The 14,111-nt window shown below is 41.9% G+C and overlaps 1 protein-coding gene across 1 annotated transcript in view; it reads left to right on the forward strand.

The window, feature by feature from the left end:
* Positions 1-14,111, forward strand: part of LOC136877286 (zwei Ig domain protein zig-8) — an 831,749-nt gene that overhangs the window by 615,966 nt on the left and 201,672 nt on the right. Inside the window, exon 5 of the mRNA XM_068225724.1 lies at positions 12,547-12,831. Coding sequence (XP_068081825.1) covers positions 12,547-12,831 — 285 coding nt within the window. The remainder of the gene's footprint in view (positions 1-12,546; positions 12,832-14,111) is intronic.

Consider the following 14,111-nt stretch of genomic DNA (forward strand, 5'->3'; position numbering starts at 1 on the left):
ATTTGGAGAAAAATTGAAGGAGTAAGCTGGGAAGATACAATATCAAATGAGGAAGTTCCGAAGAGACTGGAAAAAGTGAGGAGCAGGATGACCGTAATCCAAAACAGCAAGAAAAATTGGACAAGGAAGTCTAAGACATAATACTTTACTACTAGTAGCAATGGATTGTATAATAAAAGGAAAATAAGGAAGGGGAAGGAGACGATATCAGTTATTAGTCAGCATTAGAAAAGGAACTTACATTATGCAAAAGTGAAGAAAGGGACTCAAGATCGAGAGATATGGGGGTGACAGCCATGATTTGACTTGCCGGATGGCAGAACAACCTATGATGTTGATGATGATGATGATGATGAGGGTAATGATATCATGCCATATAAGTCTATAATATGTTTTTTCGTGAAAAAACATTCGGTAAAATGTGCACCTAATTGTTTTTTATTCGGTCTACGAGACTAAACCAGACCTATGACGTTGCGCTTTCCATTACCCCTCTAGGGATAGAGGAGGATGTTCGTGTGCTAGTCGCTTTACATCGCACCGCCTCTGTTATCTAGTGCAGATTCAAGATGGCGACTACTGTGTGTGAGTCTGCGATATCCGTAGTAGATAATGGTGTAAGATGCAGTGAAAAATGTGGCAAATGCAGAAGAGTAGTTAAAAATGGGATTCTGTGTCGTAAGTGTGATGAATGGTACCATCTTCGTTGTGCATATATTGTAAATAGGACTGATATTGAAGAAAGTGTGTGGCTGTGTCCCGAGTGTAAACAAACCGATAGTGAGGCAGAACAACAAGAAAGAGAGACTTACGAAACTATAATTAAGATTTTAGGAGTGATACAAGAGGACTTATGCGCACTGAAACATGAAAATGAAAGCTTAAAGGACAGAATAAAGAAACTGGAAGATAAAGAAGACATTGGAGAAGAAAGATCGCTGTGGACGGAAGTGACGCGTAGCCATTTTAGGCCTAATGTTAAACATATGGGAGAAACTACGTACAACTTAAAACCGGGAAAAAACTCATTGCAGTGCCAAAATAGATTTCAGTTATTGCAGCAAGTTCCAGAAGACACACCAAGTTTTCCAAATAATTTTAAATCCAGTGGAGGTAAGCTACAGAAGAAAACAAACCGAAAGTCAAGATCGCCAAAGATTCATCTCTACGCAGACAGTCAAGGGCGGGGTATGGCAGAAGGCATCAAGGATGAGCTGCAGAATTCAGAGACTGAGGTTTTAGGACTAATAAAACCAGGGGCCAAAACTGAAGACGTCCTTTCAAGTTGTGATCCTGTGTTAGAGAAGGACAATTATGTGGTGATTGTGAGTGGTACAAATGACATTGCTGCAAATGAAGGTGAGGAATTAATTACGACTCTCAGAGGTAAGATTTCTAAACTACCTGACTCAAAAGTAATTGTAGTAAATGTGCCACCCAGGTTTGACCTTTTAGAGGACTCATGTGTGAACAAACCTGTACATGATGTAAATATAAAAATCAAGAGATTAAGTAAGAGTTTTAGAAATGTCTATGTAGTAGATACTTTAGGTCTTGGCAGGCAAATGTTCACTAGACATGGGTTACATCTGAATGGTAATGGAAAAGCAAATCTCTGTAGACAAATTGCTACAATTATCAACAGAGATTTGCAAACTAATCTGCACTTAAGAAAACCCATACCACTAAACTGGCACATACAGGGAAACTTGCCAGAAAACCCAGACCCTTAAATAAAGATGTATGTACAAGGATCTGGGTTCCAGGGAAGTTCTCAACTCATGAGTCAAACGTTACCCAATTGCAACAGTCAAGTTTTAGGGAGGAAGGAGGTCTGAGATTGCTCTTGGTAAACTGTCAGAGTGTAGTAAATAAACAATTAAAATTCGGTACATTGATGGAATCTTATGAGACGGATGTGGTGATAGGAGTGGAATCGTGGTTGAGAGAAGGGGTGGGTAATACAGAAGTATTTCCAGAAGGGTATACAGTCTATCGTAGAGACCGAGGAGATAAAAAGGGAGGAGGGGTATTTATTCTGGTGAAGGAAACTTATTGTTCGCATGAATGGTTTACTGATGAAAGGGATGAAATATTAGGGATAAAATTAGTTTGTGATAATATGAAGGAGGTGGGAATTATAGGAACATATAGGCCTGGAAGAGAGGAAAGAGACATGGAAATATTTGAGAAAATAATAGATTATACTCATAAAAACAATAATGATACGGTAATAATTGGGGGAGATCTAAACTTGCCTGAAGTTGAACGGAATGGAGCTGCAAGTGAAGCCCATGAACAGAAACTGGCAAATAAGTTAATTTGGGAGGGAGGATTTACACAAGTAGTACAAGAACCGACTCGTCTCAATAACTTGCTAGATGTATTCTTGGTTAAACCATGGAAAATTGTTGATAAAACTGAGGTAATTGAAGGAATAGGTGACCATAAGGCTGTAATAATGGATGTAGGACTGGTACCAAAAAGGCTTAATAAGAGGGTCACAAAAGACAAGAAATTATACAGAAAAACTAAAGTTGATGAATTTGGGACTTACCTTAAATCACAATTCAGTTGTTGGATAAGTGAAGGGAATAATGTGGATACACTTTGGGCTAAATTTAAAGGAATCATTTGCGAAGGAGAGAAGAGATTTGTACCTGTTAAGAAGGGTAAAATGACCTCAGACCCTGTTTATTACACAAGGGAAATAAGAAAATTAAAAAGAAAATGTAGAATAGTAAACAGGAAAATCAAAGAAGGTAGGGAGAGTAGAGAAAGTAGAAAACAGCTAATGAGGGAACTGAATAGAGTGAAAAAGGAAGCAAAAGAGAATTATATGAATGGCATTCTTCAAGAGGGTAATGACCACAAAGGGAAATGGAAAAAGCTGTATTCATATATTAGGAATCAAAAACGAAAAGAATCCAAATTCCTACAATGGTGGGAGAAGGGGGTGAACACTATTTAACAGATACTGAGAAAGCAAACCTCTTTAGTAGGGAATTCCGAGATTCAGTAGAAGATTGTCAGGACTTGGAAACCGTAACAGAAGATAGAGAGGGAGAGACACAGAGGGAAACAAGAAGCTTCTCATTCACAAATGAAGATATTTTCAGAGAAATCCAACTCCTTCAGCAAGGAAAAGCAGCAGGAAGTGATCAAATTACTGGGGAGGTATTAAAGACAATGGGGTGGTATATAGTGCCTTATTTAAAATTTTTCTTTGACTATGTCATAAATAATAGTGTGATACCAAAGGAATGGAAGGAATCTATAATAATACCAATTTATAAAGGAAAGGGTGATAAAAGGAAACCAGAGAACTACAGACCAATCAGCCTGACCAGTATAGTTTGTAAAATACTGGAGAGTTTAATAGCAAAGTACATCAGAGGGACATGTGATGATAAAAATTGGTTCATGAGGAGCCAGTATGGATTTAGAAAGAAATTTTCTTACGAGGCACAACTGGTGGGATTTCAGCAGGACATATCAGATCAGTTAGATTCAGGAGGCCAGTTAGATTGCATAGCCATAGATCTTTCCAAAGCCTTTGATAGAGTGGAACATGGAATATTATTAAAGAAATTGGAGGGAATAGGATTGGATGTAAGGGTTATACGTTGGATAAGAACATTTCTAAATTCAAGGGTTCAGAAAGTCGAAGTAGGAATTAATATATCCCAGGAAGAGAAAGTCTGGAAGGAATTGCACAGGGTAGTATAATCGGTCCGTTACTTTTTTTAATATACGCAAATGATTTAGGGAACAATATAACATCGAAAATAAGATTGTATGCAGATGACATCATTCTTTATAGGGAAATAAATAACATTGAGGATTGTTCAGAATTACAAAGGGACCTTGACAGTATCCAAGAATGGGTTGAAGAAAATAATATGAAGATCAATGGAGGCAAATCAACTGTTACAACATTTACCAACAGGAGCTTTAAAACTGAATTTGAATATACTTTGGATGAGGTAGTTATCCCAAAAGATGGCAAGTGCAAATACTTAGGTGTGAGATTTGAAAGTAATTTGTACTGGAAGTGTCATGTTGATGACATTGTTGGGAAAGCATACAGATCGTTACATGTCATAATGAGACTACTTAAAGGATGCAACAAAGAATTAAAATAAAAAAGTTACTTAAGTATGGTTCGTCCATTATTGGAATATGCAAACAGTGTTTGAGATCCTCACCAAGAATACCTAATAAAAGAAGTAGATGGTGTGCAGAGGAAAGCAGCAAGGTTTGTAACAGGGGCTTTCAGGAGAAAGAGTAGTGTATCAGAAATGTTAAAGGAACTTGGGTGGGAAACTTTAAGTAAGAGAAGGGAGAAAACTAGACTTATAGGATTATATAGAGCCTATACAGGAGAAGAAGCATGGGGAGATATCCGTGAGAGACTTCGGTTGGAAAATAATTATATTGGTAGAACTGACCACAAGTACAAAATTAGAAGGAATTTTAGCAGAAGCGATTGGGATAAATTTTCATTCATTGGGAAGGGTGTGAAGGAGTGGAACAGTTTACCAGGGGTAGTGTTTGATCCTTTTCCTAAATCTGTACAGATATTCAAGAAGAGAATAAACAACAACAGAGAAAATAAATGAAATGTTAGAGTGCATTCGACCAGTGCAGGATATTGTAAACAATAAATGTGTGTGATTAAATTAATTCCATCCCCTGGTCTATGGAGTTTGGGCAGTCCAGGTAGGGGACTGCCTGTAGGGGTGAAGTACAGTGGGGACTTCGAGGGCCCTGGGACCGCTACGGTAGCTGTGAAGGCCCTTCAGGAACTCTGAAAAGTGGTGGCAAAAGGGGCTCTGGTTAAGACGCAGCAGGTCGTTATGCTACTTAGGTTCCAAAATGGGTAAAATATAAATATGTAAATAAATTCAGTGTTAATTTTAATCTTATACCAGTTGTGTAGTATTATTAGAAGTAATTTCACATACTGTATATGAGTTGACTATGTTTGTAAGATATTATAAGTAGAATTTTGTAAACAATATAAATTTATTAAGGATGATGTGTGTGTTTAATAGAAAAAATTATTAGCGTAAATTGTATAATATTGTATTCTAGGAAAATTTTCTTCGTCTCCTGTTAATTTAAAATTTAGTGCTTGACAATAATGTATTTTAGTGTACCATTTGCCACCGAGGTAGACACCTCATTTGCAAATAAAGAGATTTTGATTTGATTTTGAGATGGAACAGTGAGAATAACATTGCAGGGGCCAGAAAGAGGGACCACTTGTGGGCGCGTGCAGTGTGTCCTCCAACAGTGGAGCGTTCTACTGCTAGCAGTTCGCAGTCGTCGTGTTTGCTGCACAACAATACCGAACCAGCATTCGTGTGTGGTTACAGCACTTTCTGTTGGGAGCGAAAAATGTGGTTCAAAGTAGCAACAACAAAGACATTAAAAATTTGAAGAAATCAACGTTATAAATTCTCTTTTACTAAAGAAATTTTACTGGGCAGTGGGTCCTGATACAGTGGCGGCGGAATACATCACCTGCTTGCCGTCTTCTATTTTCTTCTGTGTTAACAACCCGCAAATTGGTTGGCAGCAGCTCGCCACATCTCTCTTCCCACAGTCTTCACTTCGAGAGAGCTGTAGATGGTGTTACCAACAGTGGAATAGGATTTCTTATTAAATGGCTGCTTGAAAAGCAGGGACTGTAGTACGGATGTAAAGGAGAGAGCATTCAAGTCCCTGGTAATATCCGAAATTAAGTATGGTTCCAGTGTATGGGAACCTCACCAGCATTTATTGATTCAGGAACTGGTAAAAATAGGAAGAAAAGAAGCTCGATTATTTGTGGATGATTTCCGACAAAAGAGCACGGCTACAAATATGTCACAGTGTTTGGGCTGGCAAGACTTGGCAGAAAGGAGACGAGCTGCTCGACTAAGTGGTGTGTTCTGGGCTGTCAGTGGAGAGATGGCGTGGTGTGCCATTCCCAGACGAATAAGTTTGAGTGATGTCTTTAAAAGTAGGAAAGATGCCAATATGGAGATAAAGTTGGAATTCAAGGGGACAAATTGGGGAAATATTCGTTGATGGGAAGTCGAGTTAGGGATTGCAAGGGGATGCTCGATAAATGTATAACTTCTTTGCAATCTTTTAAGAAAATCGTAGGAGAACAAGAGATAGGGAATCTCCCACCTGATTGACAAGAACCACAGCGTGGAGATGGCAGGCAAGTAGGGAGACTGTTTGACCAGAGGTGAAGTATTTCAAAGTGTAACCTCAATCAGTGAGACCTTGTGACATAATTATTCCAATAATTTCAAGTATTGCGCACTTGATGCTGTTGGATTAAACTGAACCCGACTTTACCCACACATACGAAATTTACGCGATAGTGGCAATGAAGCTATTTGTATTTATAAACGCTGTAAACATTCGTTCGTTGCGCGTGTACACTGGAAATATGTCTTACCGAGTGAGTTGTCCGTGCGGTTAGGGGCGCACAGCTGTGGCCTTGAATGCGGGAAATATTGATTTCAAACCCCAGTGTCGGCAGCCCTGAAGATGGTTTTGCATGGTTTACAATGTTCCCACCAGGCAAATGCTGAGATTGTACCACGGCCGCTCCTTTCTCACTGCTAGGCTTTTTCTATCCCATCGTCGCCACAAGATGTGTCTGTGTCGGTGCGACGTGAAGCAACCTCTAACAAAAAAGAAATATACATCGTTTATTTCCTGTTTGAGCACATCTCAGGGTTTAGAAGCAGACTGTTTATTGCGACATCTCCTTTTAACGACGTATTTTATATAACAGTCCCCTCTAAATCTTACAGGAATGTGTTTAATATTGAAAGAAAAATCACACCTAATATACCGATTACAAAAAGGGGAAACAACATCCCGAATGAAAAGGGAGTATCACACAGAACTATTTCTACAGTTTGGAGAGAACATCTCATTTATTGCTCAAGGCCGTGAGCGATATTATGGATCAATTTATATTGTTGCTACTTCTATCCTCAGTTATTATTTTATAGTTCGATGACATATTATTGCAGTTTGTACTGTGTAAATATCAGAAAAGAAATTCCTCTCACTTCCACACCATAAATACAGTACTCTGCACTGACCAGCCGAAACATTATGACCACCTACTCAATTGCCGGTATGACCACATTTGGCACGGAAAACAGTGGATTCGCGTCTTGGTATGGAAGCGATGAGAACTTGTGAGGTCCGTGGTGGAAGTCGGCACCGCATGTGCACACACAAGTCACCTCATTCACGTAAATTCTGGGGAGCGGAGGATGAGCTCTGACGCCACGTTCAATCACATCCCAGATGCGTACGATCGGGTTAAGATCTGGCGAGTTGGGGGGCCATCATGTTAATTGGAAGTAGCTTTTGTGTTCTACGAACCACTCCATCACACTCCTGGCCTTGTGACATGGCGCATTATCCTGTCGAAAATGCCACTGCCACTAAGAAACATGATCGCCAAGAAGGGGTGTAAGTGGTCTACAACCAACGTACGAAACTTCTCGGCCATCATGGTGCCTTGCAGGAACTCCACTGGACCCATGGATACCAACCTGAATGTTCCCCAGAGCACGATTGAGCCCCCGCCAGCTTGTCTCCGTCCAGCAGTACAGGTGGCAAGGAGCTGTTACACTGGAAGGTGACGGATCCACACACTTCCATCGGCATGATGAAGAAGGTATTGGGATTCATCAGACCATGCAACGCTCTGACACTGCCCCAACGTCCAGTGACAATGGCCCCGTGTCCTTTTAGTCGTAGTTGCCGATGTCGTGGTGTTAACATTGTTACATGCATGGGTCGTCAGCTGCGCCGGTTCATCCTTAGGAGTGTTCGGTACAGTGTGTGTTCAGACACACTTTTACTCTGCTCAGTATTACAGTATCATGTTACTTCCGCAAGACTTCGCCGCCTATCCACTTTTACCAGCATGCCCACGCTACCACGTCTGACATATATAGTGAGGGGTGGTCGCCCGACATGTAATTTTTCAACAAAATAAGACCGGATTGTGCTACTACCGCCAATAACGATCGTTAATTGGCTTTGTCTTCAGAGTGGTTATAAGCGGTTTCGACTGTATTCCGCTTTGAAATCTCCAAAGGCCAGCCATAAGAGTTGAGAGGGAAGAGAAGATAATCTGCGAAAGGAGAATAATAATTAATTATAAAGATACATTTGGATAGAAGTACATTCAAATGATATGTTTAATGATAGGAGCTCGAGGAACTATTCCTCGATTCATAGTGAATTTTAGGAAGCAGTTTAATTTACATGTTTCGAAATTACAAGCTATGCATTTGTAATCTTTACAAGGTTCAGCTTCATTACTGAGAATTTATTTTACGTGATATATAAATCATAGTTTAAATGCATAATGAAAAATAATATAATCAAAATTATCTTAAGTAAAAATCAAAATTATAATTTAATTTGTTTCGTAAAGCTTTGTCCATTCTGCAAACTTTCAAGTGAGGGAAGGTTTGTAAATAAACGTTTCGCAGTCCATTTAATTCCGTTATTTTTATTTGCATGTATTGCTCGGATAGCGGTGTGATATCCTTTATTTTGCGCACGCTGTGCTTTTTTCGAAGTAAATTATCATTTTTGATAATATCAAGTTTGTGTTAATGTGTCAATGATACATTTCAACTCGAAGCTACTTTGTCTTGTGAGGTTATGTTCTCAATGACAAGATCATCGGACAAAGAGTGAGTCACTCCTGGAAAAGCCATTACTAGTATCATTTAATACCATGTAACTCAGACTCCGCCTGGATTCCGTTGCGAAGTGAGTCCACAAGTTGTGCAGGTGAGCATTTGATCTCTCAATTCCACCAAATTGCGGCTGGCTGTTCCAACATGTCACAGAGACTTCCATTGCGGTTAAGGCCAGGTTACGTTTGAGCCCAATCGATATGTAATAGGGTGCGGGAGTGTTCATGAAACCAGTCAAGCCCGATGAACTTTGCTGCTCTCATCTTGAAAAGTCGCGGTATCAATACCTTTCTCATGATTCAGATCTTGACTTTAAGGTAACACCTGATCATCCAGAGTGTTTAAATAAATACTCTGGTTCATATAAGTGGTCACCTCAGTGACCGGGCCCTGTCCATGATACGAAAAACACCCCCAAAATTCGCAGACCCACCTCCGGCGCAGGTTTATGTTCGTGTGTGAGCAATGGCCTCTTGCGAGGTGCCAGTCCCCAAGTGTTCACTGCAAACAGTTCCCGTCGCAATGTTCTTTCGCTGACATATTTGATGGATATTCATTCACTGACTGGAGCATATCGCCTCCAGTCCCGCTAAGTCAGCATCTATCTTCGGACCACAATTCTGACGACGGATTTCGTGGTCTCGTCTAAAACACCATTCCTTGCAGGCACGTTGAACATTCCGCCGCGAAACACCAACCAGGAACTTCACGCACCTCACGGACAAACACGATTGCTCCATCACATCCATCTTGGCGTAAACTGTCCGCTTGATGCATCAATGCCTCACTGTTCGCTACTGCCTTGAGTACGGGACTCGTTCACTGCGAGATCTCTACAGGCTTAACGATTCATCTGTGCGTTCTCACTAGAGTGAAAACTTTTCCGTTTTGTGAGCTTAAAATGTCATGCGAACGAGGGGCATCAGATCTTTTTACAATATAGTAAGTACTTGAAAATAACAATATATATATATACACTGACTGACAGAACAAATGCAACACCAAGAAGGAGTGGTCAGAACTTTATGCCAATTGCAGGGTAGACTGACGTCACTGAGGTATGCTCATGATGTGAAATGCGCCGCTGTGCTGCGCACGTAGCAAACGATAAATGGGACACGGCGTTGGCGAATGGCCCACTTCGTACCGTGATTTCTCAGCCGACAGTCATTGTAGAACGTGTTGTCGTGTGCCACAGGACACGTGTATAGCTAAGAATGCCAGGCCGCCGTCAACGGAGGCATTTCCAGCAGACAGACGACTTTACGAGGGGTATGGTGATCGGGCTGAGAAGGGCAGGTTGGTCGCTTCGTCAAATCGCAGCCGATACCCATAGGGATGTGTCCACCGTGCAGCGCCTGTGGCGAAGATGGTTGGCGCAGGGACATGTGGCACGTGCGAGGGGTCCAGGCGCAGCCCGAGTGACGTCAGCACGCGAGGATCGGCGCATCCGCCGCCAAGCGGTGGCAGCCCCGCACGCCACGTCAACCGCCATTCTTCAGCATGTGCAAGACACCCTGGCTGTTCCAATATCGACCAGAAAAATTTCTCGTCGATTGGTTGGAGGAGGCCTGCACTCCCGGCGTCCGCTCAGAAGACTACCATTGACTCCACAGCATAGACGTGCACGCCTGGCATGGTGCCGGGCTAGAGCGACTTGGATGAGGGAATGGCGGAACGTCGTGTTCTCCGATGAGTCACGCTTCTGTTCTGTCAGTGATAGTCACCGCAGACGAGTGTGGCGTCGGCGTGGAGAAAGGTCAAATCCGGCAGTAACTGTGCAGCGCCCTACCGCTAGACAACGCGGCATCATGGTTTGGGGCGCTATTGCGTATGATTCCACGTCACCTCTAGTGCGTATTCAAGGCACGTTAAATGCCCACCGCTACGTGCAGCATGTGCTGCGGCCGGTGGCACTCCCGTACCTTCAGGGGCTGCCCAATGCTCTGTTTCAGCAGGATAATGCCCGCCCACATACTGCTCGCATCTCCCAACAGGCTCTACGAGGTGTACAGATGCTTCCGTGGCCAGCGTACTCTCCGGATCTCTCACCAATCGAACACGTGTGGGATCTCATTGGACGCCGTTTGCAAACTCTGCCCCAGCCTCGTACGGACGACCAACTGTGGCAAATGGTTGACAGAGAATGGAGAACCATCCCTCAGGACACCATCCGCACTCTTATTGACTCTGTACCTCGACGTGTTTCTGCGTGCATCGCCGCTCTCGGTGGTCCTACATCCTACTGAGTCGATGCCGTGCGCATTGTGTAACCTGCATATCGGTTTGAAATAAACATCAATTATTTTTCCGTGCCGACTCTGTTTTTTCCCCAACTTTCATCCCTTTCGAACCACTCCTCCTTGGTGTTGCATTTGCTCTGTCAGTCAGTGTATATATATCTGTGTGTGTTGGGAATGAAAATAGGGGAACGTCGTCATAATATCCATACTTGATGAAGGGGTGAGTGGGTAAGGAGGGCGCGTGGGAGCGGCTTGCTGTGGTGAGCACGGCCTGAAGTTACTCCTACTCCATATCTGTTAATAATAACACTGAGGTATTGCACACAATGGGCTATTACTCACTGATTTGGTCCTACATCTGCAAGTGCCATCTGGGTTGACACTAAAAATGTGTTATGGACTTTCATCTGTATCTGTATATCCTTCCTGATACTGACTGTAGTGGGTAAGAAATTTCGAAGGTTTAACCAGCAGCTATTGGAGAAATGCCTTAAATCTGACAACAAATTTAGTTTTGGTTCGTGCATTACCTGGCAGGTCCCAAGACAACAAACAGTGACAGTGAAACACTGCGTCATGTCTTGGGTTCCTGTCCATATTCATGGCAACATCTATGAATGCTGATCGCATAAGAGGAAGGTATTATACGGCCTACGAGGAGGCACATGGATTGGCTCAGGCTGGATCAAGTCGGCGGACTGACATGAGAGCTATACCATAGTAGACCTCACGACTGGAACCGAGGCATCATCCACTCAACCACATGATGTACACAAGGAGAAATGTCATATATATGAACCTTCAATTCCACATTGCGCTGAGAAATATCATCTGGTCTCCCTAGAAGTTTCAGGATTGATGATAGGTGTAAGATGCACCATCACTCACACATTTCACAATATTTCTAAGAAATTTAACTTCGATAACCAATTTATTAAGGGCATTGGGTTTGGAGCCCTGAAAGTATCGTTAACAATTGTAAGAATCATTTATACTGTTAGCTATATCTTTGTTCTTTAAGGAGTTCTTCATGGATTGAAAAATTATTGATTAAAACGATTTTTATTAAGTAATACCGTAGGCTACCCGTGCTGTAGGGGTAGCGTGGCTGCCTCTTACCAGGAAGCTCCGGGTTCGATTCCCTGCCAGGTCAGGGACTTTTATCTGCATCTGATAGCTGGTTCAAAGTCTACTCAGCCTACGTGATTAAAGTTGAGGAGCTTTCTGACGGTGAGATAGCGGTCCCGGTCTAGAAATCCGAAAATAATGGCCGATAGAATACGTCGTGCTGACCACATGACACCTCGTAATCTGCTGGCCTTCGGACTGAGCAATGGTCCCTTCGTAGGCCAAGGCCCTTTAATGGGTGTAATGCCATGGGGGGATTAAGTACGCCATAAAATATATACCAATCATTTATAGACATATGTTATGGGATATTTGTAGTTGTCGATCAACTTATTGTGTGTTCTATGTCTTCTTGGAAGGCTCCAAATGGGGGAAGCAGAAATAAGTGAATATCTCTCTTTCTCTATTAAGGATTTGTTTTGTTGTTCCAGAGGCGAGAGCGGAGCTCCAGGGCGCTCCTGACAAGTTCATCAAGAGCGGCAGCAGACTGAGGCTCACGTGTCTGCTCAGACGAAGCACGGAGCCGCCTGTATACGTGTTCTGGTACCACGAGCGGAGTATGATCAACTACGACGAGGGGCGCGGAGTTCAAGTCCGTCATGGCCGATACTCGAGCGAGCTGGTCATAGAAGAGGCGAGAAAGGTGGACTCGGGGAACTACACGTGCGTGCCTTCGAACGCGCGACCTGCCAGCATTAGCGTCCATATCCTCAACGGTAAGATATAGCTCTTGAATATACCTGATCTTTCCTTAGCTATGCGTCAACCAAAAGGAGTGTCTGGTGTAATGAAAATATGTAGATGACAGGGCACGAACAAGAGACGAAGTGTGGAGATGTTTTCAGATTGTTCTAAACTTATTATCTGGGTAAAGCCTTTACCTGATGTTGTAATCATTAAAGAGGAATTCCTCAAGGCGGTGTTATCTGACCTTTATGTTTTCTTATATATATAAATGATATGAGATAAGAATTGGAATTAGAGGAAAGGTATTTTTCGTGTGATACTATTCTGTATATAGTAATATATAAGTCACAAGGTTGCGATTAATCGCAAAAAGACACCTAAAATATTCTTAGATGATCAGTAAACGACGGCATCATGATATCATCAATTGGATTTCATCGTCAGAATGTTCAGGCATTCTAGACATGTCATGCATGTCTTACTTGCTCCAAAAGTTCCAGGTAGAAGTATTCATACAAACCGCTGCAGCCGCGAAGGCTGTTGCGAGATGGAAAGTATTTTTCGTGTATTAGTCTTTAGCGTGAAAGGTTAACTGCAAAGAAAAATGGAATCAGAGAGTCTGGACTGCACTGGCATTCTTCCTACGGTCGAAAGAATGGCAAGTGCCTGAAGAAGTGATTTTCACTTGAGTACCCAAGCAGCAGAGTTGAAAACATCACACTCCTCAGCCTTGCTTGATACGAACTGAATAGATTTCGGGGGATATACGAAAGACAATGGATTGGGATAAAGTACCATATCTGAAGTAGTTATTTGAATGTTGTTCGCATGAAGGAACTTTACCAAATGAATGGAAAGTTGCTATAGTAGCCCCTGTGTATAAAGGAAAGGGTGATAGACATGAGAGTTTTGGAAAAGCATTAATTTATTATATTTGACGTTTTTGTGCATTTAATAAGTGGCTCGATATAGGGTACATTAGGTATAGGAAATGTTTTTCCACTGCAGCTCAACTTGTAGGATTCCACCAAAATATAGCAGATATCTTGGATTCACTAGGTCAAATGGATTGTGCCGCGATTGACCTATGTAAGACATTTGATGCGGTAGATCATGAGATACTACTGGCAAAAACAGTGCAACTGGACTAGACGATATGGGCAGATATATTTCTAGAAAACAGAACTCGGAGAATTAGATTAGGTGCATCTTTATCCGATCTTGTAATAATTAAGAGGGGAATTACTAAAGGCGGTGTTATTTAACAATTATGTATTGTTATATATATAAATGATATGAGTAAATAACT

The sequence above is a fragment of the Anabrus simplex genome, chromosome 1, assembly GCF_040414725.1.
Source record: "Anabrus simplex isolate iqAnaSimp1 chromosome 1, ASM4041472v1, whole genome shotgun sequence".
NCBI classification, from domain to species: Eukaryota; Metazoa; Arthropoda; class Insecta; order Orthoptera; family Tettigoniidae; genus Anabrus; species Anabrus simplex.